The 27,319-nt window shown below is 27.9% G+C and overlaps 2 protein-coding genes across 2 annotated transcripts in view; both read right to left on the bottom strand.

Annotated features, from left to right (window-relative positions):
* The window catches only part of LOC136983153 (dynein regulatory complex subunit 2-like), a 400,360-nt gene that overhangs the window by 343,085 nt on the left and 29,956 nt on the right, over nucleotides 1-27,319 (bottom strand). The gene's annotated exons all lie outside the window — the stretch shown is intronic.
* LOC136983162 (phospholipid phosphatase 1-like) lies at nucleotides 1,000-26,168 on the bottom strand. The gene is made up of 6 exons (XM_067279815.1): nucleotides 26,013-26,168; nucleotides 5,995-6,152; nucleotides 5,464-5,669; nucleotides 2,728-2,848; nucleotides 2,466-2,648; nucleotides 1,000-1,749 (listed from the first exon to the last, which is right to left on the bottom strand). Exons 1-6 carry the CDS (start codon nucleotides 26,065-26,067, stop codon nucleotides 1,693-1,695), a joined length of 780 nt encoding a protein of 259 aa, XP_067135916.1. The 5' UTR covers nucleotides 26,068-26,168; the 3' UTR covers nucleotides 1,000-1,692.

Genomic DNA, 27,319 nt, shown 5'->3' with positions numbered 1-27,319 from the left:
AATTCTACTACTTTTCTCTAGCTTCTAGAATTTTTATACGGGATGGTCCATTTATAATGCCCCTGGTATATCTTCTAAAACATGCACCCTGTTTAAAAATTGAACAGAATAAAAGTTACTTATTTTCTAGGGGCCTCGGAGGTAATTCAAAAATAGAAGAAAAATAGATGGTCTCATTTGAAATATTAAAGTTGTCCCTGCTTCATATAAGGGGGCAAGGCGACTTTAGAATAAGGAAATAAAATAAAACCACCTCATAGAATAAAACATTAAAGCCCCCTTATAGGGAAAAGGGATTGGCTTTAATTTTTACGAAATTGAAAAGGTCCCTCAAAAATAAATAACTTTTATACTGATCAATTTTTTTTTAATTGGACTTATATTTTTTATGAGACGTCTGTCAGTGACATTATACTACCCGGTATAGTTGCATCTCCAAAAATTAATAGTTTATGTAGTAATGAAATATTCAATATATCAAAAGGTACTTAAAAGTTATCTTTATAACTACGTATTCCACTCATGTATTGATTCAATAAAAGATATTCTCCATTTGTCTACATAATTTATTTGATGATTCTTATTTTTCCCTTGTTTCGCTATTTTTAGATGAATTCTGCTATATTCCACGATTTCTTGCCTTTAGCATTGCTTATTAACTATTTTCACATTTTAAGGAAATAGTTTAGAAAATTTTCTCCTCACAATTTTGAAGAGAATACAAAATTCAGGAAAGAAAATGACTTTTTCTCGAATATATGTAAAATTTCCCTGGTGTGGGGAAATTTCCCTAAATTTTATCTAAAATTGGAAGAAAATTTATCTAATTTCCCTAGATTTTTCAGTCATAGGAATTTTTTCTTTTCGTGGGGACATTTAGAGGGAAATTTTAGTCTAAATTTTATAGGAAAATCTCCCGTAAAAGAGTAAAGAACTAATAGGGAAAAAATTAAATTCTAAAACAATTATGGAAAAAATGAATTTAAAAAATATTTAACATAATTTTCATTTATTTATTATTAAATATAAATGTACAACATTTATAAATTATTCTGAATATGATAATGGATGTGTTTAAAACAAATATTTCATAAAATAACCCTTCCATAATATACAGTATATTTATATACATATTTTTATTATTATTATTGTAAACTCTGTTAAAGTTTCATAGCATAAAATTAAAGATATAAAATTTTGTTATATATATAGACATATATACACACACACATGTACGTCACGCAAGTCCACGAGACAAATTTATTGCCGAGATATTGTACATACAAACACACAGACTGACACACACACATGTACACACACATATTCACAGTTTATTTATTTATAAAATTAAACATTTTAAAATAAAAATTACAGAAAATTGTCAATAGGAGCAATATTTCTGTTGATATTATTAATATTTTATTATTATTATTCGTTGATTTCATGAAATTTTCTTAACATCTCGCACATCTCACGATAATCACAGCAACAAGAATAATTTATAATTGGCAGTTATTGAAGATTTTTTTTTTTTTTTGGAATAAGAAAATAGCTTAAACAATTCTTGGCAACTCGAACTTCGCTTCCATTCTTCAGTCGTCGTTGTTGTTGTTATTTGGTCCCCATTATTTCCGATTTTTTTCCTATTATTTTTGAATAAAGTGGCACGCTCCACCCCTTTAGATGGCAACACTAGCGTTGGTGATCTTTATCCGTTGTTGCCAGATAATTGATAGACCCGTATTTAACCTGCGGATAAATTCGTGTTTAGTTTAGTGCTTAATGTTGCTGGTGTTAGAAAATCACTTTTGTCAACTATGGCATCGCCTCGTTTTAATTTCCTTCTCACGTGAGCTAAACGGGATTACGTAGAGGGGAAAAGACTTCAGTTTGCGTCACGAAACCGGACCCCCCCCCCACGAGAGGACGTCTCGCTTCGCACACTGCCATCCTATGTTAATATTGTTGATTTAATTAAACTTATAGAATAATTTATAGATATATTGATAAAATCGAATCAAATTTTGCTGAAATTTATTAATACTTTTTTTAGTACACGAAATATAGATATATTGCAGAAATTAGGCCGAAAATATTACAAAGTCGCCATTTTCAAAACAAAATGGCGTATGAAAAGCAGTTATCGATTAAAATTATAGGCAGACAATTAAGACAGTGTGGGAAACCCAAAATCGACTCTAGGATTTTTTCATGAGCGGTCCGTCCCGGATATGTCACCCCATCTCTCACCATTTTAGGCCTGGCCAAACCACGAAAACTGGCATGATTAAAAAAGGCTTTCATAGTGCCCACGGGGCAGAAAGAGTTTTTAAAAGTTATAATTATAATAGTGGTCTGGATAGTTATCAATAGTAAAGACCAAAAGTCACAATTGAATCTCTGCGATAGCGATAGGGACAAAAGCAATTTTTCTCGAATACCCCTAAACAAAGCACGTTACTCACAGTTAAAATTGCACCTATCACCCCAAGTAAAGCTCCTAAAACCACATCCCACCAATGGTGCCGAAAATCAGTCACTCTAGTCACACAGCAAGTTATTGCCCAAGAGAAGAAGAAAATCTGGACAACGTTCGATAAATATGACATTTGACTCGATTCTTCACGAACTTTACTTCTGGTATATAACTGAAAATAAAAAAAAAAAACATTTAGTTATTTGCCGAAAAGTATTTTTCTTTTCTGTGCGTTGATTGTAAACACTTACAAAGACAAAGACAAATGTGTAGAAAGATACAGAAGCGTGTCCCGAAGGGAATGATTGATAAATATCCTTGTCAACTAGCCATTTGGGACCATTACCGGTACAATTGTATTTAGTCACCAACCTGGAATAAAAGTAAATTTTTATATAACACGAATTTGCAACCGAGTAAAGTATTAAAAAGCATGCAAAGCTCTGAATCAATATCGTACCCAACTTACAGGTGATAGAAATTGAGGAAGTTAATGATGCGTAACGGGGCGAAGAAATTATTAGGGGCCATCGTAAATCACGTGTTCTAAATTGAAAATTTTAAGGCTGCTCTTCTTATTTATTTATCATTTTTTTTAATTTTTTGAAACTTTGCCCTATGGGCACTAGAAGCCTACTTTTTTTTAGCGAGCCTATTATTAGCAAGCCAGGTTACAACGGAACGGGGCTGAACATATCTTGACGGATCACCCTCGAAAAAATTCGTGGGTTTATTTTTACCTGTCTTGATTTGAATCCAGTTCCCCGCGAGATAGGCTGCCACTTTAACCGCTCGGCCTACTAAAGACATGAGGATTTTGTTTTAGTAGAGATATCACCAGATACTAAAAACCTCATGTCCTTTCTCTCCTCCTTGAAAATAAACACCATAAAAAAGTTCTAAAAAAATGGGGCATATGTATAAATGAAATCTCCTACTCTCCCTACGGTGTCCAAGCTTATACCATTTCGACCCCCACCCGACCCTTTTTCAGGGATTGTGATTTACGGATGGCCTCTTATTATTTTTTAACTTATAAAAATTTCACTAAGATCTTCTATAAAAAAAAGTACGCAAGACTTTAGACGAAACACAATCAGCATCCATTATTAAGTTACAAAAAAGTAAGATAAGTCGTTTGTACTTTATAATGGAAGAGTAAAGGTTTAAAATTTCAGAGAGAATTCTTAAGATATTAAAAATAAATTAGGACATTCCTCGTTTATTGTCTTTATTTCTTCTGTATTGTACGAAGGTCTATTGCTAAAGGTTTGTGTATTATACTCAAGTACGTTCCCGCATTAATTTAATTGATTAAGTAAGTTATTAACCTTTATGTCACGCTCTGTAACGTAGATTTTACAAGCGAATCACAGGTCATATCACCCATAAAAGTGATAAATTCTGTTGTAGAGATTACAATAAAACACGGCGAGTGCGTTATGTAGAAAATGCCAATTCAGCTTATGCAATACTCGATTACACATAAAGTGGATTCTATTGTTGAAGCATCGTCAAACGGATGTAACGCATGAATTACTCCATTGTAAACACGACAAGTACAGTGTGCGGATGATAATGTTTAAGTATAAGACACCAGGCAGCATTCCCAGATTTAACTCAAGCAGTACTTAAAATGTTTATATCTCTTACCCCTCATAAGAGAATTAATTGTTAAAGAAATTGTAAGAAATAAAATGGCGGAATAAATTCGAAAAAAATAAATGTAATTTCTTTTACAATTTTAATTAACTTTTATTCCCTAGATTGTTTGGAGTTGTATTGTATGGGCGTGATGAGAAAACTGGAGTAAGTTTGGTGATACAACTTGATTTAGGTTGCCTTAGGGGATCAGATAATGTTTGCTTTGTTGAAAGTAGTGACTTTCGCCAAGTGCACCAGTAATAAGAAGTGGTAAGACATTCAAATTGATTAATCTCGAGAATGGCCCGAATTTTACTGTTAAATGAACAGAAAATATGCAAAAAATCGATATTTATAAACTTTGTATGCATTTTTATGGGTTTGAAGCAAGTAATGGCGCTGAGGTCATTCAGGAATCTTCCTTTCTTTTGTGAAAGTCCTTTGTTTAAACGTGGGAGTGTGCACGTTACGCTGTTACGGTTGGTTACAGGCGATTGCAGCATTGTTACTGAGCACAGATATTTTCGAAAATACGTAAAAATGTTACTGGTATCGTGTTACGTATCGAACTAGAGAACACGATCCACAAAATTGCAGTTCGTTAGAAAGAATTATCTTTTTTGTAGACGATTTATAAACTGGAAAAAATTCTTGTTTTCGCGTGACTCATTTATCACCTTCGCCATTTTTTTTCCTACCAGTTGAGGGGGCGATAATCTTAATGATGACGTCAGACATGTCTAGATTTTGCAGACTGTGACGTCAGTTGACAACCTGTTATCAATTCAACTAGAGGATTACTATTTTTTTATTTTATTTTATACTTTAAAGGAATATAACTTTGAACATTTGGAAAATGTTTTAGAATACTTAATATTGAATATTTTTGAAAATTTTCTAATACAGTTACACTAAATTTCTCTTTGTTCTTATAATATAGATTTTTTTTTTTAGGTATTAAATTTTGCATTATTTAGTATTTTTATTTTTTATATTAATTTATTTTAAAAGATAAAACATTAAATATATATATATATATATATATATATATATATATATATATATATATATTTAATGTTTTATTTTTTTTTCAATTACCCAAGCAGTCAGCCATTTTTGTCCTTAATAACCATCAAAAATACATCATTGCCATCTATCGGCGGTTTTACAAACTATTCCGTCCAATTCATTTAAATTTAATTAAAATTAACTTAATCATTATTACTTTCGCCAATATAAACATATTTTTTAAAGAATTAAATTAAGAACGGGGTCGAGATCTTTCGCAACTATCTACAACACTGTATTTATTATGCGCGAGGAAACTTATGGAGTTTAATTACCCTTGCGAACAATTAATGTTCGACCAATCAGGACGGCAAGAATCTATAAAATGTGGCCTCAGTTCTCTAACGAAGAACTTTAAAATATTAGTGATTGCACCAACGTACGTTAGACCCAAAGAATAAGTCTTATAATAATTTTTGAATCTCCAAATGAAGCTTTTTCCTCCGTGTTTACTCGACGATAACAGCTCTTTGATGAGAATCTGAAAGTAAATTTTACATGATCACAATTAAATTTAAGGTTTAATAGGTTAGAAAAAGCTATAAAAAGTTAATTTTTAAAATAAAATACAGAACAAAATTGTTCTGTCACGTATTAGGACACAAAAAAACGTTTCCTGTAGCAGATTACTCTTCATTGTCCTCCTTCCAACTTTGCTATAGAAGAAGATAGAATTCCAGGAAACTAGGATGCTGTAACCAGCAATCTTAACAACAATCGATTGTTGTAGGCACAATATATAAGATCCTAACATTAATTTTACTCTAAATAATAGCAGCTGATAGTTAACAGCGTGCATCACTCACCAGTATGACAGTTGAAGTTAAGGACACAATGATGAGAGTTCGAAATGATATGGTATCACCACGAAACGGTTTCTGGATATAAATATCATCACAATAGAAACCTTTAACCGGTTTCGAAAACAAAACCCCACGAAGGTCAAAATATAGAAAAATTAATGCTGTAAAATATAAAGGAAACTTAATTAATATACAAGTTATAAATCATTAAATTTAAATTTAAATTCAGTTAGTAAAGAAAAAATAAAAATATACATTCGTTAATTTATCCATTTCTTCCTTTATTTTAATTAAAATTATACATTTATACAAAAAATGTATTTGATTTTTTTCTGTTGCGCCCTTTTTTATTCGTGAATTAATGCTAAAAAAGCATTAATTCACGAATACTTAAGCTGAGATAGAATTTATATTTTGCCGAAAATTAAAGGTAATTAAAGGTAAAATTTAATAATATTCAGTGAGATTATTTTAATAATAATATATAGATTCGTTAATTTATTTATTTTTTCTATTATTTTAATTAAAAACATACATCTGAGTGAAAAATTCACTCGATTTTTTTTACGTTGCGCTCCTTTCTTACATTATTAAATGTAGTAATTTTAGATAGTAGCCTGTCTACAAAACATTTATTACTTGAATTATACATGTAATGGTGTCAGTAGGAATTAAAATTGAATAATTTTTCTTACTAAAATATATATATATAAATTTAATACAAAATTTCATATATAGATATATAAGTTTACTTATATTAATGAAAAATCAAATTTTCCAATAAAATTCTTCTTAGATCTGTCGAGTTAAATGCATTTTATTATATTAAATATATTTTATTTTATATTAAAAAAAATTTTTATTCTTTCGTGTCATTTATTTGAAAATATCCTTCTTAATTTTATCGTGATTTAAAAAAATTTTTATGATTAAAAAAATATTTTTAATATAAAAAAAGACGTAAAATTTGAAAGCGTTTATTATTATTATTATTATTTTTTAAAGAAGAAATTTTAGTATGCAACTCTATAAAATTTTTTAAACGGTATTTATATAAGTTAAGGATAAATTGAAAATTTTAACAAAAGTACTTCTTTTATATTTGAGGATATAAAAACTAGGAAAAAATACAAATAAAAATAAAAAAAAGCATATTTTTTCTCCTTTCCATTTTCTTTGTTTCTTACTTTTCAGCAGATAAAACACAGTTTCCTTTCCAAGAAATTTCTATATTACAATTGCGATAACTAGAAACTTTATCGCCATTTTTTAAAATAAATTGTACGTATAATAAAATATTTATTTATAAATTTTAATATATTTTAAATCTTTAAAAATAAAATTTCTATAAATATTCTTATTTTATCGAATAATAATAATAATAGTAATAAAATTAGACTTTTTGATTCAGTAATTGCATCTTTATCCTTCGATTATGGTGGAGAAATCAATGAAGTTTTGTCCGTCGTTAGACTCTGGATTTCCTCGAAATTTCAACCAGATCAAATGTACTTTTATTGACAATCCTGACAAACAAAACTAAACCCCAGACTCCATTGTTAAGCTTTATGAAGTAGAAACATGTACAGTGGATATCTGCTAAGATTATTCGCTTATTTTAATTTATTTTATTTTTCCACTAACTTTAATTTCATTCTAATTTCTTTATTTCACTTACACCTATAGAAAATTAAGTGTAAAAATTATCAGAACGATCTAGAAATTCTTTAAAAAAAGAAAAAAAAATCCTATCAGCTGTACAGATTTATAGAGACTTTAAAATTTAAGATTGAAGGGTTTTTTTTATTGATAGAAACGTTTTTTATGTTCTAAAAGTAGATCGATATACACCCTTAGAGAATAGAAATTTGTTCGAGTATATACATATATAGGTTAATTCAGTAGGAAACTGGTTTAAATATCCAGTAAACAGCAGGATTTTTTTTGCAAAATTAAACTTGAGATCCTTCAATTTCTGGTAATTTTCTTTTGCAAATAGTTACTTCACTAGATAATTCTCCTTTCTCCTTTTTTTTCAACACTCCAAGACGATTGTGATGGATGATATAATATTTAAAAGTTCGTGTTGAGAATGAGTAAGAAGCTATTGTAGAAGGTGTAAAATTTACCAAAGGAACTATCCAGGGTAAATAGTATTTTTTTGATAAATATCGATTCGTTAACTTGAAGATTGAATTTTAAAAAAATTATTACACTAGAAAATTTAATTTTTACATTCTAAAATTAAAAATCCGTTGATGAGACATGTCATATTTAAATGCATTAAAAATGATTATAAATCGTCTTTAAAATCCTTGAAAAAATCTGTGATAAACTTTTTTTTATTTTTTTAAATTCTAGAATATGAAATAGATAACTTTTTTTAAAAATAAATGACGTAATAATGTCGTGAAACGTACACGGAAATGTTATCTGTAATTGTTATAGAATTGACAGATGCTTTTCTTGTACATTTCACAATATCATTTACCTTAAAAAATAATCTGTTTCCTATTCTAGAATTTACAGATCGTGTAACAATTATAGATAATTTTTCTTTACATTAATGACGTAATAATGCTATGAAACGTACAGTACACGAATAATGCCTATGACGTAATAATGAAGCGTACATTTAAATTTATTTATATGTATATTTCATAATGTTTCTAATATTTTGTCATGAAATTTACAAGAAAATATTCTAGATTTTGTTGCAAATTTCAGAACCAATAAGAAAGGTGAAATTTACAATTTTCTCTTGTTAAATTCACAATAAGAAAGGATGAAATCGAAAATTATTTTCGCTAGAATCTTCAAGAAATCTTTTAAAATAGCAAATTTTACATCAGGCAATTATAATTTCTTATAAGTAGATTTACACGAAATTCTATATTTAAGAAAATAAAGAACATTCTACAATTTTCTACAATTTCCCGTGTAGAAAAAAAAAATCAGTAAGAAAATTGAGACGAAAATATTTTATTATGAAACCTTCAAGAAAAATCTGTAATTTTTAAAGTAAAATTTACAAAATTAGAAGATAAAAGTAAGAATTTTTGTAATTATATTTTTATTGTTGCCAATTGGCATTTCATCAAGAACCAATATCGAGTAACATATTCAATATCGACATGAGTTATTTTAGTAAATCGTGGAGATGCCTACAGCAAATTGGATTTACTTCAGGTCGAGATGAAAATCTATGAGTACGGGGGGACAAAAATGATTAATGGGGAAAGTTGCGCCATTTATTGAGTCACTCGGATTATATAAACACAGTTTATGCAACCGACTTAATTATGCAGTTTGAATCTTCTTAGAAATCCCACTTGATTATGTTAATTTTTTTCAGTTATTTCAAGCAATATAGTTGTAGAATATTAACTTTTTTAGAATAAATTTTAAGTTTTCTTCTGCTTTCTTTTTGTAATGATGAGAATATTTGTAATTTAAGTATGTAAAATTGTAGATATATACAAAATTTGGAAACGAAATTGTGAATTCCGCGATAGAAATTGCAGTTGCATTTTTTTTTTTTTTTTTTTTTTTTTGTAATTTTGCAATAGAAAATTGTTAATTGCACTTTTTTCCTTTTAATTTTACAGCACAAAATTGTAAATTGCATTTTTCCTCCTTTCACTTTCGCAACGGAAAATTGTTGATTACGTTGTTTCTCTGGCAATTTTTCAGCATTATTGCGTCATTAATTGTAGAAAATGATTTATTTCAGTATTCTAGAATAAAAATCATTGTGTAGCAATTTATTTTTGAGGATTTTCTTCAATGATTCGCAAACAATTCGGTAAGATTTCGACGCTTGTAGAGTAGCAAACCGAATCCAAATTTTCAATAATTAATTAATTAATAACGTGATGTTGCTGTAGTAAATAAAATATATCGCATTTGATAGGAGATTTTTCTAAGAAAAATTATTTAAAAAATGCTAAAAGGAAAACGTGATAATATCAAACACGCAAACTCATTCCCTTAAACAATAATTTGCTTACTTCCTGCAAATTATTAATCATAACTTCATTCCCTCTTTTTTTTGTAATTTTAATGAATAAAATAAGTTTCGTAGTTGCAAGAAAAATTAAATTGGGAAAGTTAAAACATTATTTAACACGAAATTTATTATTTAATGGGGACAAATTAAGGAGTTTAAGTGCTTTAAATGTCAAGGAATGTTATTGATACGTGCATGAAATTCGATTTGCTAGTTATTAAAGGAGGTAACTTAACTTTGAAGATGATTTAGTGCATGCTGAAGTGAATGCAATTACTACAATTTATGATTTATTAGCTACTTATTTAGATTTAATAATTGTTCAAATTATTAATTTATTAGTTAAATTAGAAGATGATACTGAAGATTATGATTTATTATGGTAAATAATTCATTATATAACGTATTTTCTTTTAGTAATTAGTAGCTCGGTTTATATTATTCTTTGTTTAATTAAAATTATTACTACTTACCCTGCTGTTATATGTAACAGAGGGAAAGTATGGCGAGTGGTTCCTTTAAGATTTTCGCCCAAGAAAAAAATGAACCCTAAGATTTTTGCAGTTTTGAATATTTCGGGAACATTGAAATGTCTAGAAATGAAAAAAGTTGGGGGTTTTGCTGTATGTATGGATGTTTGTGTATGGGAGGCACGATTTTGTTCCTCCACTTTGTAGCTTAATAACTCCTGTGCCTTTTATCGGAAATTTCTGAAATTTTTCAGGAAAGTTTGTGTATTAGGGATATTATTGCTGTTAAATTTTGGTGGGTAAAGGTCAAGGGGGTGAAGAGATAGAGGGTGTCACGTGTTGTAAATGCTAATAAATCGAGATACAATTTTTTTTTCTTTTAATTTTATAAAACTCATCACTACCCTTAAAAATAAGCTCTCTGCCATTTTAAAATAATTGATATAAATAAGTTTTAAATAAAATTTCATAATAGAGGAATTTTTTACAAGTATATTTTCTACTAAAACATGATTTAGTAGGTAGAGAATGCGTAGGAGGGGCGAGCATCACTTATTCAATTATTCTTGCTGGTAATATAAATATGGCCATCTCTTCCTAATTGGCATCTCTTCGCGGTACGTGCTACAACATTAATTATGCAGAAACTATTGAAATATATTATAATTTACCTGTATTAGTAAGCTAGTAAATGTACTTATTATATAGATAATTGTTGGCTATATTATTACAAATGATCGAAGTGTTACTACAGAACAGAATTTAACGATTCAATAGTAAAATGAAGCAATAGAAACAATAAAAATCCATCACGAAACATATTAACTACTAAATTTTGTTCTTGGTTTTAAATGGAAAAATTAGCAATTAATAAATCAATTTTCTAAGAATTTTATTAATTATTATTTTAACTAAGTTCTTTTCAATGGTAATGAATGATCTCTACTCATAAATCCAATAATAATAATAATATATCTGTCTATAGCAATCAATAATGTTCAGTAGTAAATAAATGGTAAGTTATCCACTACAGCAATGAGGATAATTTTTCAGTTACTATAGCAGATAATTATCAAATGCTGTAGTTTATCATCAAGTTATAATAGTTACAGCTGCTATTACCCCAAAAAAGGTAACTGCTACTCTAATTTATTAAGTAGAATTTAATAGTAATTCCAGAAAATGTAGCAGCTGTTACTTATAGGGCTTGTGTTTAAAGTACAGTTGTGTTGTTATTATTGAAAATTAATTACAGAAAATTGTACTTAATGACTTGGATACTTAAAACAAAATACATTGGTAACCATGAGAAAATTTGTAGGAGTTTCAGAGGTGTTCCTAACTAGTCTTACTGCCCTTCTCACTATTAAAAATTAGAAGGAATATTAGAGGTATTCCTATTAATTTCTTACTAATTTTACTACTAATAGTCACATTGATGTCTGTCCTTCTCACTAATATCACTTCCATTTTTTAAAAAATCAATTGCTAGGAATATCAGAGCTATTTTCTACAATTTCTTACCAGAGGCCATTTCTACTATTAATAAGAATACCCCCGATACAGTAATTACTACTAAATTAAATATTGCAGTAACCGTTTCATTGCTCGAATTAAGGATGACTAAACTTACTAATGAGAATTTACTATTTATTAACCTATTTACTGTAGTAGCAGTTACAGGAAGTTATAACAATCAACTGCAACAACATTACCATTTAGTGCATACGTCAAGACTGCAGTTACTACTAAAAAAAGTCGTCACTAATTTGCATTTTCTAAAGAAATTCCGAAGATAAATTACAATTTTAATACGTGTTTACTCGGAAGCAATCGATACAATTAATAGGTGAAAATCTTAATTTAAATTATACATAATTGACAAATATACTTAATGCCATTTTACATTAAGACCTCTCATCTGGGGGAGTTAATTAAGCTTCTAAGTAAATACTTAACGTAATTCTTAATGAGGTAAAGTAGCGCAGAGCCTCATAAAGTCGTTTCCTTAGATTAATATTCAAAACATTTCGGTAATTTATCAAACTCTAACCTATCTCTACGACTTGATAAATCGTGTATTAAAATCAATTAATTAATTATATAATTTGAATTATTCTCTTCCAATTGTCTTTAAGTTAGAGCGTGAATTTTGGAGAGTAAAATTTGAATATTTATTTGTCCTTCTATTCTAAATTTATACACTTGTATACACAAATATTTTATGCGGAGATTCCCGTAGATGAAAGTAAACGTAGTCTGCTAACACTTGGAGAAACTACCTGGACATTGAATTTTCCTCCATCTGTACCATTTATGGACACGTATAATCGAATTTATGTCACAAAAAGTATTTTATAAATATCGTTAAATTCTTCTGTAATGCATTCTAAGTGTCCCTTTCTATGTTTTATGTAAGAGAATGATAAAAAAAATTATAAAAAACCATAGGACAAATATCATACTTACAGCAGAATTCTCGATATTTATTGCAGTTTTATGATAAATTTACACGTGTACAGTTAACAGTAAATCGCGCGCCGGAAAACAATGAGAAATTCGTTGATTGGCCACCCTGTAGGAATGTATTTTTTTTTTTTTTTTAAGTTATAGCTGGGGAAGGGTGTATTTTAGATAAATTATATTTGAAATTATTATAAAACACCTCTATATTTAGAGGTAAATAAGGGGGAAATGTATTTAGTAAAGTAGTTTTGGTAAATGAACAATCAGCTACACCAATGTACGATTTAAAATTTTTTTTTTTTATGTAGCAAACATAGTCCTGTACACATATATATAAAAACACGCAATGTTTGCTTGATCATTATTCATTTTTGTTATTCATTGAATTATACAGTAAACGGAGGAAAATAATTTCTAATTTTTTGTCTTTTTTTTTGGCAATTTCATTACAGCTCGCATCCATTAAAGCTCGACATTAGTGCGCATTATACGCGGGTCGACCGGCATTTATACATCGGGCGTCCGTACACGTTTTCTATTTTTATAAATCAAACAAACGGATAAAAATACACCATTTTAAAATAACATAAAAAAATATTAAGTGTAATTTATAAGAGAGAAACATGAAATTCTAAAATGGCCGGCACCGTACCAGGAGACATCTGCCACTGACAGCGAAACGGCTTAAAAGAATGAAGAAATACATTAGCCTATATCGCATGCAGGTGTTCCTGACAATGTTAAGACACATTTTTAACAATATTACGCTAGAAATATATATATATATTTAAATGCAATAATCATAATAATAGAAAATCGGGCTTGAATTCCTCTCTAATATTTATCCTTCTTTGTTTATTATATTTTAAATCCCTACCTATACCGATCATTAATAATTAAAATAGAAAAACAGTATACAGTATTAATGTAGTGGTATACAACTCTCTAGTCAATTTTCGCTTATATCAACGAGACATCTCGTTACGGAACACATGGCATATTTCACATGCAAGCGCTCTTTCTACTCGTGTTTACAAAATTTGATTTCGAATTCCCCGATCGATTTCGTAAAATTTAAACAGCAAAAATGGCGAAAAAACAGATTTTAATTATTTAAAAACTTAATAAACACGTCACAGCTGTTAAAATCCAATTCAAAATGGCGCCCGAATTAAAAAAAAAAAAAAATGGAGGCGAATAAAACTCACACGTCTTCACCTGACACCGAATTCTTTTGTGTAAAAAGTAATTAATTAATTAAAAAATATTTTGGCAGATTTTTAATTGATAAAATGATAAATATCTTTATTAAATTTAAGATAATTTCATAAAATTTAATTATATTTAAATGTAACTATAGCAACCGGACAGTTTGTGTATTCAAGGTATACACTCTTAGCATTGTTAATAATTCCCATAACAGTAGTGTTGATTAGTTATGTTTAAAAGCTTATTTATCTTTACTTTTATATGAATAAATATTAAGCAATATTTATATACTGTTAACGCATTATATATAAATAAATATATATATAGTAACATGTTAATTTACTTTAACCATTCGAGTGTTTTTTTAAAACTTTTATGTTAAAATGACACGTATTTTAAATAAATTCTTTACTGTCTTTTCTTTAAAAAATACTATCTACTGTTTATTAATTCTTTTTAAATTTATTTATTCGCTTTAAAATGCATTTTTAAATTAAATTATTTAAAGGATAATTTATACCGATCTCGCTCGTGTTTTGACTATAGAATATGCTAATTTAATTTTTGCAGACCTTAAAAAATCGATTTTTATGCGTATTTTGCTTATAATATTTGTTATATTTTTATGTAATTCTTTACAATTTATTTATTTATTTGTCTGTTTTAATGGTAGTGGGATAGAGATTTTACTATCTTGTCTGTTACCTACAATAGAGGACGAGTGTGGTGATCGGTCCCCCAAGATTTTGACCCGAGAAAAAAGACCCACCCTAAAAATTTTTATATTTTTTTTACTCGAGAAACGTCGAGAAATGCAAGAAAATCGAAGGGGTTCTGTATGTTTGGATGTTAGTGTGTTGGGGGGACACCATTTTGTTTGCCCAATTTGAAGCTTAATAACTCCGGTTCCTTTTGTCGAAAATTTTGGAAATTTTGCAGGGAGGTTTCTGTATTAGGGTGGTTATTGCTACGAAATTTTGGTGGTTAAAAGTGGAGAGGGTGGGAAGATACAGAGAGTCGCGTGTCATATCCCGAGTGGGGTCGAACTTATTTATTAGCATTTCTATACCCAAAAGTCAGCTTTTTGCCATTTTATATTAATTAATAATTTAAAATGTTTGTTAAAATAAAGTCTCGTAATAGATGACGCCACACGCAATTTTAAAATTTGGCCGGGAAAGTTAGGCAACTCGTTTCTGCATTTTTGAAAGTGTAACTTTAAAAATTTTAATGCTGAAAGCAATGTTTTTCTTCAGATATTTATAAAATGTTTGCTTATATTTAAATTTTTAAATAACGATTTTTAAAAGATAAAATATTTTATTTTAATTTATTTCTTTTACCTTTTATAAAAGAATTTTTTTAAAGTAATTTTTATGTGAATAAAATGTATTTTATCATTCGTAACCGTCATCTATTTTCTTTACTTATAATTTGTTTAAACATCTAAGAAAAATTTCAATTACGTGTAATTTACATTTATTTTACATTTTCTTTATTTATTTTTTCTTATAAAATTGTCTTTATCACTGTAAACGACATTTATTTTTCCATTGTTATATTGTAACAGATTAACAAAAATATATTTCTGTTACGTGTAATTCACATTTATGCAGAAGAGATTAACAAATAAATTGTTAATACAGCCGAACCTGCTATAAAGACCACCTGTAAACGGCGGACATTTCTCAGGAAGGTTTCTTTCTTTCTTTTTTTTTTAATGCATAAGATAATCTCCTAACTATACCCATTTTTTATGTTCTCATCATTGTCCGTTATATACAGGTTTGGCTTAGATATATAATCACACGTGTTTATTTTTATACAAAAATTCATCTTTATCATTGAAAAGAATATTTTTTTTTTAGTGTTTCGTTACACGTACTTTAATTTTTTCTTTAAAATAATTTTTTATTCAAAATCAAATTGTATTTTTTTATTTTCAAACGATATTTTTTAAAATAAAAATATAAATGTTATAAATTATGTATAAGATAATTTTTTAATATAAAAAATACACGTACCCTTATCACTAGAAATTTTTATTTTTATAATTTTACAAACAAAATACGTTTAATTTGCACGTTTTTATTGTTAATTTTATTTATTTATTTTTTTTTTAAATGCTTTTTTTCATTTGCAAACGACATTTATTTTATTTATTAAAAAAAATCAATTTCTGATACACGTGGTTAATAATTTTTTGAATTGTCTTTTTTTATTATTATTATTAAAAAAATTGTCAATATCACTGTAAAGGACATTTTTTTTTTAGTAAAGAAAAATAAAAAATAAATGTTCTGTTACACGTAATATACAATTTCTTTTTTAATTTAAAAATCCTCTTTTATCGTGTGTAATATACATTTATTTCGTGTTTCAATTGTTAAGTTTATTTGTTAAAAAATAATCATTATCATCGAAATGGATTTATTTATTTACTTTGCTCATTATTATTATTATCACTACTTTCTCGGCCGTTGTATATAACAGAGGTAAAGTATGGCCATCGGCCAAAAAATGTCCCTCCCCCCACCGAAAGATTTTTACATTTTTGGACTCGGGACCTTGAAACGTCCAGAAATGGAAAAAATTTGGGGGTTTTTCTGTATTTATCGACGTTATTGTGCGTTTGTGTGGGGCGCGATTGTGTTCTGCTTTGAAGCTTAATAACTTGTTCCTTTTGTTGAAAATTTATGCAATTTTGAAGACAGGTTTGTACGTTAGGGATGTTGATGCTGTTAAATTTTCATGGTTAAAGGTCGAGGGAGTGGGAAGATAGAGGGTGGTCACTTGTATTTCGAGTGATATCGGACTTAATTAATGAAGATTTTACTCGTTATTAGCATTTACAATTTTATATATATATAAAACCACCTCTACCCTCAAAATTATACTTTTTGCCACTTTATAATACTTAAAAATATTAATTTTTTTAAAAAAATGATAGATAGCAGATGGCGCCAGCAAATGTTACCGGGAAAGTTAAGCAACTCGTTGCTGGATTTTTTTTTAATAATTATTTTTTAGTTTTTGCTTAAAAATCAACTACGTTTTATATAATTAATGTAGTTTAATGAACTTTTTCTGTATATGGATGTATCTATTAACTTTTATAATGGGCATTTATCATTTTAAATGGTAACTAATCACATTCTACGCTTTAATATTGTCAACCGGAATGTTCTTGAGTTGTAATATATTTTGTACATTGTTCAAAATAATTTGGATGGGAGCCAAATTCGTGGAAAAAAGGGAGGAGAGGAATGATTTTCTTAACCTTAATCACGTGTCAGTTCAATCTAACAACAATCTAATTGGTTTTCATTCATGTTTTTCTTCGTTTTGTCTCCTCCAACAAGGAATTAACTAGGATATTTAACAGTTGATGTTAAGTTAAACCAATTATTTTAAAATACATTTAAATGTAATTACTAAATTTCTGGAATTTTTATTAAACGTAACTCTATTACAATGAGTGTAACAAAATCAACATAGAAAAAAAAAATGCATACAAAATAACCTCCGGACAACGACCACCTCTCTATAACGGCCATTTTTCTGGACTACGAAACAAAAATGCGTACAAAATAACCTGCAAATAATAGCAATTTTTTTTTCATGTTTTCGTTTTTGGCCGTTGTTCAGAGGTTTGACTGTAATATAATATAAATATAAAATAAATATTTGTAAATCGTTGTAAGATAGTGAATATATATATATATATATATATTTTAACCTTCTATCAATAACAACTTGAACATTGTTATCGATTTTTTCAGCATTAACTTAAATGAGACAATCAGAAAAGATTCAAGTAAATGTAATTCTTCAAAATGAAATTTTTAAAAAATGCATTATTTATATAAACAAATTCTTGTTTATGATCGCTTCTAAATCTTCTTTAATGGTTGTTGAGATAAAAGAACGTATAATAAATTATACTTTATTGTGTTACTTCCCCGGCTGTTATGTATATAACACAGGAAAAGTATGGCCATCGGTCAAAAAATGATCCCCAAAAAATTATTTTACATTTTTGGACTCGGGGACCTTGAAACGTCGAGAAATTAAAAAAAAATTGGGATTTTTTTTGGTATGTATGGATGTTCGTGTGTGAGGGGAACGATTTTGTTCACCTACTTTAAAGCTTAACTCCTGGTCCTTTTGTCGAAAATTTATGAAATTTTTGAGATAGGTTTGTGCATTATGGATGTTGATGCTGTTAAATTTTGGTGGTTAAGGGTCGAGGGGTTAGTGAGATAGGAGTCAAGTGTCTCGAATGGGATCGGAAAGTTTTACTCGTTATTAGCATTTAAATTTTTTACAAAACTCCTCTATCCAAGTTTTTTGCCATTTTATAACAATTAATAATACGAAAAGTTTTTAAAAATCTGGTAAAAGATGGCGTTACACACAATTTTAACTCTTGCCGGGAAAGTTATGCAACTCTGTATTGGATTTTTAAAATATATATTTTTATCTATTTATACTTATACAGTTTGAGAAAGTATTGTATAAAGTTCTTTTAACTTTAGCTATTATTATTATTATTATTGTATAGAATTTCAAATTTTTTGAAAAATATAGAAAGTAAATCTGTGGAAGATTTCAGAAAAATCTTTTCTAGAATCTCGTTAAAAATGAAAGAAGATTTATAGCTTATTTTTCTATTTCTTAACCTTATTTTTCATAACTTCCTATGGGAATATAATACAAGTTTCTATAGAGAAAAGTATGTATATAGATTATTATTATTTATATTATGATAAATTAATTAAATCCTGTATTATGTAAAGACTCGAATGACATATATACAAGTCGAACCTCCGATAACGGCTACTCCAATGTCAGAAAGCATACAAAACAACCTGCAAACAACGGCCAGCCGCAAATAATGGTCATTTTTATATTGCCACCAGTGTCCGTCGTTTGAAGGTTTTTCTGTTTTTAACTTTCAGATATACGTGTATTCACGAACAACGTAAATAATTTAATAAAGAAAAATGTTTTAAAATATTATTTTTAATTTTTCTTAAGTGTTTTCCATTATTTTCACTTACAAAATATACGACAAATAAATAAGTGGAATTTTATTCCAATCATAAATTTCTACACACGACAACTTTAAAATATGATATTTTCTGATTGATTTATTATTCTATTAAAATGTTAAATACATTTACGTTATCCTCGTTAAAAGTTTTCTCACGATTTTTAAATCTTTTGTCCCTTGTTGGATTTTTTGGCGATGAATGTTTGGTTTTTTAACGTTAGGTGTTGGATTCCCTAATGAAAAATTTCCGAATCTTTCATTTTTATTAAAGAAAAGGAAGAACAATTAAAATTTGACACTTATAATAACCATCTTTAGGTTAGGAGCTTGTTACAGTGGCTAAATCTTTGGAGTGCCAGCTGATACAACTTTCGATTATCAATATATGTAAATGAGTGTTTATATCCCTTCTACCGCTTGTCATATTTAATGTCACTAAGTAAATAACTAATACTGTTAGTGGAGTAACAGAACACTGTATACGCCATTATCTATCGTTAACGTAATAGCTTCTGTACCAAAAAAAATAAAGAAAAACCAATAAAAAAAAAAAATATGGAGTTACAACTTACACCGGGCTATAAAACTGTACAAAGTTTGGGAAGTTTATCTGAACAATAAAAATTGTTTGTGTGAATGGTATAGAAAAATTCGTGAAAGAATGAAACTAATTTCAAAAAATTGAAGCTTTCTTTTTTTATAGTTTCTTGGCTGTTATATAGATATTTGTGTGTGTATTGTGTTATGTATATTGTTATGTGTATTATGTATCGCAATACATGTGAGTTGTATGGTAGAACCCCAATTTTTCACCTTCAATTTTATCCACTCCCAATTTTATTTACCCCAAATTTTATTTACCTCCAATTTTATTTACCCCAAATTTTATTTACCTCCAATTTTATTTACCCCAAATTTTATTTACCCCCAATTTTATTTATTCCCAATTTTATTTACCTCCAATTTTATTTACCCCAAATTTTGGCAGATTCCCTCTATTTCCCCAACTCCTAAAGGTAGAGGGGTGGAGAGATATTGGGGTCACGTATAATATCTCAAATGGGGTCGGGCTTAAGATTTTACTCGTTATTAGCATTTATAATTTCTATTTTATTTATAAAACTCGTCTCTACCTTGAAAATAAAGGTTTTTTTTCCTTTAGAAATAATGAAAATCTTAATACAATATTTGAAAAATTTGCAAAAAAGTCCTATCCTTTATCCATTCAACATCATTTATACCTCATTAAGTTATTCATAAAGTATAGATTTAAACGAATATTTTTTTTTCTATTTAGTAGGAATAAACTAAATAGGAATAAAAATTATAAATTATTAAGATAAAATTATACGTAAAATAAATTAACCTTTAAACAACGGCCACCTCCGAATAACGGCCTTTTTTTGTTATTTTTCCACCACGAATTAAAAATTTATAAATCGAATTTAAATATTACAACGAAACCTGTCTAAAACGGAATTTGAATAAAAAGAAAATCTGCGTAAGCGGAAAAAATTTTTTGGAACGGAGTGATTTGTTTTGTGTTTAAAAAATAGAACCTGTTCAAAGCGGAAACCTGTTAAACTGGAAGAAAATATTCGATACCACGCGGTTCCGGGTTACACAGGTTTTACTGTAAAATTTTTCTTAAATTTTTTTGTTTTATACATTTTTAAATAATAATTAATGATTTAAAACTCCTTCTCTTGTTAATTATGAAGAATTATTTTACATGCAGTTTAGGGAATATCAATGTCTGTACTTGGTTAATTAACTTTATAATCATTATTTTGTATCTTAATTAAAGTTTTAATCAAATTATAAAGGTCAATTTTGATAAAATTGCTTAAATTTTTTTTTCATTTTACTAATTTAAACAAGCTTAAAATTATAATTAAGCTCGTGGAAAATTTTTTTTAAAATATTATTTTATAACTAAAAATTATTTTTAAATAAATAAAAGTTTATTTTACGAGTAAAACCTGTGTATGCCGGAATGTGTTTGAACAGGGTTTTTTTTAACATAAAAAAAATCGCTCGGTCCGAAGGACTTTTCTCGTTTACACAAGTTCCGTTTTGGACAGGTTTTACTTTGTTTTGTGTCTTTACAGAAAGGAATTTCATATGTAGAATAAAACCTGTGTAAAGCGGAATCGCGCGGCATCGACTATTTTTCTATCCTTTTAGCGGGTTTCCGTTTTAAACAGGTGTTTTTTAAACATAGAAAACCGCTCCGTTCCGAAGAATTTTTCCCATTTAGGCAGGTTTCCGTTTTGGACAGGTTTTACTATATATAAAATTTGTAAAAGTTTATTAAAGAAATTCCTTTCTTCATTAATTTTTTTAAAAAAAAGTAATTACTTTTTTAATTTAATTTAATATTATTATTTTATTAAAAAATCTTCTAAAGATTATTAAGTTTCCTTATTTTACTTTTTATTTAATAGAAAATAAATTTTTTCCTCTTTAAAACTAAGTGAAAATAGCTCATTTAATTAATTTCTGCTGGCTAACTGCTGTAATTTTATACATAAGAGGGTTTTAAATATTTTTTTAAAAATTATTATAATCTTATTAAGGAATAAGAAATTTGGGTATATATTCTACACCCTTTCTTCTATAATATATTAATAATAATTTGCTATTTTAACTGAAAAATAATTTTAAAAAAAAATAAAAGAAAATGGTAAATTGAAGTGTGAGGTGTAAGCTTCAACCTGCCTGCTCATGAATACATAGTACTTTTATATAAACAACTGAATATAAAAGTAAATTTTTTACTGTTTTATGAATTAAAAAAAGACCTTATTTTAATATATATTTTAAAATTTTTCCTTTATTAAGCTGTATAAAATAATTGAAAAAAAATATTCATATGTGTGTACATTAATGTGTGTAAATTTTAAAAGTTTAATAACAATTTATTAAAATTTTATTTAATAAATTTTCTATTTATTTTTATTTAATATAAAATTTATATTAAATTTTTCACTCTTCTCTTTATAGATTTCTTTCTTCAATTTTCCAATATCTAAAGTTGGAATTTTGTATACATGCACACACAATTCCAATTGTTAAGATCTCAAATTATAATCCTATACATTATATTTTTATTATTGATTTTTGTTTAAAAATATAAATAAATTATTCAAGTTTTATGTAGTTTTTATCATGAATTAAGAGGTATTAAGTAGACATTAAATTTTTCATTGTTTGAATTGCATTATCTTATTCATCTGTGTATTACCTAAGATAATAAGATTAATTTTGCTGTTAAAATTTAGCACAGTTTCCTATTATTTTTTATAATTATTATTATTATTTTTTACATTAAATTCTTAACACTTTATGGATTTTTTTTTTTCCTTCAATTTTCCCAATGTCTAAGTTGGAATTTTGTATACATGCACACACACATACACACAATTCCAATTGTTCTGCTCTTTATGATCCCATAAATCATGTTTTATTATAGATTTATTGTTTAAAAACACATAAATTATTGAATTTCATATAAATTTTATCATTAATTAGGCAGGATTAAGTATAAATTAATTTTTTCACTGTTTGAAGTGGCATTATCTTAATCTCATCTATGTATAAGGACAATAAAATTAATTGTCCTTTTAAAAATTCAGAATATTCAGCACAATTTCTCAATTATTCTGAATATATAGAATATTTTTTTAATTATTTTTTTATAGATCTAACACATGGCATAATTCTAAATTTAAATGTTACTGGCCATATTGTGATTGATGATTTTAAATTACAATAATATACGTTTTATGTTAAACTTTATTAAAGTTTATATTTTGATCAATATAATCTATATTTATTGATTTTTTTACATTTTCTTGAATGGGATAAATCAAAAAAATATTACTTTTTTTGTAAAAAAAAACAATAAAAGTAATGTCTAAAATAGTGTACTCTTGATTGAAAATCATTACACAACTTTGACTTTATATCAGAAATTAATTTATTTTTTTTAAATTTATATATTTAATTACAGTAAAACCTATTTAAAACGGAATGATACGGTACGAATACTTTTTCCGCTTTTGCAGGTTTCCGTTTTGGGCAGGTTTTACTGTATATGCACATATTTTTAAAATAATTGTAAACAGACAAAAGTAAATTTTATTTGTTTTTCCCCCTTTTAAAATTAATTATAATATTTATAACTTTATGTACAGTCGAACCTTTAATAACGGCCACCTGTCAAAACGGCTATTTTTTCAGGAACTTGTTTTCAATAGAAATGTATATAAAATAACCTTTTAACAGCGGCCTTTAAAACATAAATGAATACAAAATCACCTCCGAACAACGGCCATTCTTTTTTAAGTTTTTGTTACTGGCCGTTGTTCACAGGTTTGACTGTAATATAAACATTAAAAAAATTTATTTGCGAATAATTTTATTTTATACTTATTTATTATTTTTTTAATTATTAAAAGTTTTATATATGAAAAAAAATTAATATAATTTGTTATAATAATTACACAGTAAAACCTGTTCAAAACGGAACCTGTATAAAACGGAAACCTGCCAAACCGGAAAAAACTTCGGTACCATGCGATTGCGGTTTACTTTAACCTGTGTAAACCGTAATTGCGTGGTTCCGAATATTTTTACCGATTTGGCAGGTTTCCGTTTTATTCAGGTTCCGTCTTGGACAGGTTTTGCTGTATAAATACAGAGAAACCTTTGTAAACCGGAATATCTGTTTCGGTTTTGCATATTTCCGCTTTAAGCGGGGTTTTTTTAATAACAAGAAAATCGCTTTGTTTCGAAAAATTTTTCAGTTTAGACAGGTGTCCGTTTTATTCAGGTTTCGTTTCGGACAAGTTTTCTTGTAATTATTATTTTTGTGAAAATAAATAATATTTCTAAAAATTTTTTTTAAAATATAATTTACAGTAAAACCTGTCCAAAACGGAACTTGAATAAAACAAACCTATTTAAATGGTAAAAAATGCTTCAGAACGTTGCGGTTTTCTGTTTTAAAAAAAACCTGTTTAAAACGGAAACCTGCCAAACCAGAAAATATTCGGTACCGTGCGAGTCCGGTTTACACAGGTTTTATTAAATTTTGAATATTTTAAATGCTTCTGAAGCATTTTATATTTTTAAACATAAGCGAAAATAAATTTCTGATTTTTTTCCTCTTGCCAGGTAAATGAACTTTGTAAATATAAAATAAATATTTAACGAAAAGTATTAACCTTTTTCTCTATTTTATCGTTAATAATTTATTTTATATATATACACAGTAAAACCTGTAAACAACGACCACTGACGTTAACAAAATTAAAGCGGTCGTTGTTAGGAGTTTGCCTGTATTTGGAAGTTATTTTTTTAATAAATTTCCAAAAATTGGCCGCTGTTTACAGGTGTCCGCTTTTGGGAGATTATTGCTATTGTAGGTTCGACTGTATAATATTCTATATACATTTTTAAACTGTTTATTGCAAATACATAAAGAAAAAAACCTTAAAATTTATTTACAGCAAAACCTGTCAAAACCGGAAAGTATATCCGGTGCCGTGCGATTCCGGTTTACACAGGTTTTCATGTACATAAAAATGTATTATTAAATATGTAAATAAGAAGTGCGATTTAAAATTATGGCATTAACCCGTAAAGTATTCATAAACTGGTTTGAAAATCCGCGTGAAAAGTGGGTCGAAATTTCAAATTAACAATTAACAACATAATTTAAATTATTCAAATTGTAACAATTGGCACGAATTTTGCAAAAGGTACAGTACAAAAGTTGAATGCCGAATGAATACAGATTTTTAGCGTGCACAAATTCTTCGTCAAAATTCCAATTGTGTTTTCCTCACACCAAACGAACACATAAAAGTAACAAATAGGAGGGCATAAAAGAAAATATATATATATTTTTTTTTCGCCTTTAAATGAAACGTTAATGTATAATATTGATTCATTTTTAATCCTTTAAACCTTAACAATGGTTGTATGTTTCAGTAATGTTGAAATTAATCATTTATTGTTTCGTCATTTTTACGTTTTGTGCGGGTGTCCAGTCTCTAAACTTACAATTCTAGTATATTTCAGTACACAAGCATTGTTGAAATTAATTATTATTTAATTTCTTTCGCCGTTGTTACGTTTTACGTGTGTTCAGTTTCTAAACCTTTAACAATACTTGTATATTTCGAAATATATGCTCCATTATCATTGTTTTACGCGCACCCTTTAAGCAAATAAACCTTATATATTTCAATAAATAAACACTGTTAACGTCAATTAGTTACTTTCTGTAACGCATATGAGGGTTAAACTCTTAACAATGCAAAGACCTGCCCAAAACGGAATCTTAATAAAACGAAAACCTGCATAAACGGCAAAAAAAATTCTTCGGAACGAGCGATTTTCTACGTTAAAAACATAAAAACCTGTTCAAAACGGACACTTGTCAAACCATTCCGGTTTGACAAGTTTTACTACATACGTATTAATTACCATTAAGAAGTTTGTTTAAGGAAGTAAAGCTTTAACAAATGTTTAGTGTTTAGTGTATTTAAGTAATTCACTGTATAAATTCGAAATAATGCTTTGCAATTAATTATGATTAATATATTTTAATTTAGTTCAAGGGGTGTAACCCGGCTTACACGACGCACCTAATTTTTTGTCCAGGAAACATCCCACAGGCAACTCTTGCTAGTCAACTCTTTCAACCTTGATCTTTTTAACTGTCCCAACAGATAAACTGCAGCGATCGTAGCGCCAAATAATCCCTTTTTATGGTTTATATATTAAACCTACAACATACCTGCGATCCAGAAGAACTCCACGATCTTTCTGATGAGCGAAGAATCGCCATTCATTCTGCTAAAAAACGTCCACAGGTCCAAGCAAACGAATCTTTCCGACGTCGGCGACTCTTCTGTGCGATCTTCCCCCCACGTGACTAGGTGACGTCAGGACGGGTGGAGTAATCGTGGTGACGTCGCTTCACTCTACCAATAAACGAGAACAGTTCGGGTTGAATGAAGTTGATAATCACGTGTTTTTCTTTTTATTTTTAATTATTATTTTTGTTTTTACGTCATAAAAAAGTTACGCGACGAACGGTAAATATATATATATATATATATTTTTTTTCCCATTGGTTAATAAATTGTAAATTTCGAAATAGACAAGTAATCTGATTGGTTTATTTTAAAATTTTAAATTTAAAAAAATTGTACGTTTCATTTCCAGTATGATTGATTGGTTATTTGCTATTGTTACGTCAGTCGAGTGTTGAAATTGACGAAAAAATGCGTTTTTTATTTAACAATGGGAGAAATTGACGTTTAACAATGAAAACGAATGACCTTGAAAACGATTTTTTTTTCTTCTATTTCATTTTGTTTCATTTTATTTTTAAGACAGGGAAAATAAAAGAATTTTCGCTAATACTAAAGGAGGAAACAATCGATCAATAAATAAGAATTACTTTCAGAATAATTACGTGGCTTGCCAAGAATACTTTTATTGTAAGACTTTGCTAATATATATTTTTATCACTTAAAAAAAAGTTGTAAGTGTTTTTAAAACTTTTTAAACGAAGAAATTTAATTTTTAAATCCTTCTTCTACACTAGAAATTGTTTTTTAATCCCCCTTTTCAATTATAACTTGAATAATAGGTGGATAGTAGCCAATATAATTTGAAGAATTTCTAGTGTTATCTGCGAGAGAAATTTGAAATGTTTTCGAACTTTCTGTATTTTAAGAAGATTTGTTGGATTCTTGAAATATTTTTTTTCTGTGTCATCATCGTCGAGTGCTTCCTGAGGGTTTACAAGTGCTTTAATCTCGAGATTTTCAACGTTTCTCCTGTTCTCTCGACTTCCTACGGTTTCTTATTAACGTCAGATCTTAAGTGATAAGGGATGATTCCTGAGTAAAATGGCATTAAGTGATGATAAGGGATGATCTGGACAAAATGCATTTTCTATAAAGAAAAATCGCGTAGAAATTGTAACGTCTTAAGCAGGTTATGCTCTGTACAGGTTTGACTTATTTTAATTAAATTATCACAGTAAAAATAACAGGGTAGCCCAAACGTCAGGCAAATGTGTTTGTTTCACGT

Source organism: Centruroides vittatus, unplaced genomic scaffold (genome assembly GCF_030686945.1).
Source record: "Centruroides vittatus isolate TY-2023 unplaced genomic scaffold, ASM3068694v2 contig_877, whole genome shotgun sequence".
Classification (NCBI taxonomy): domain Eukaryota; kingdom Metazoa; phylum Arthropoda; class Arachnida; order Scorpiones; family Buthidae; genus Centruroides; species Centruroides vittatus.
Note: the sequence above shows the minus strand (reverse complement) of the source record. Positions and strands in the feature narration are given on the sequence as shown.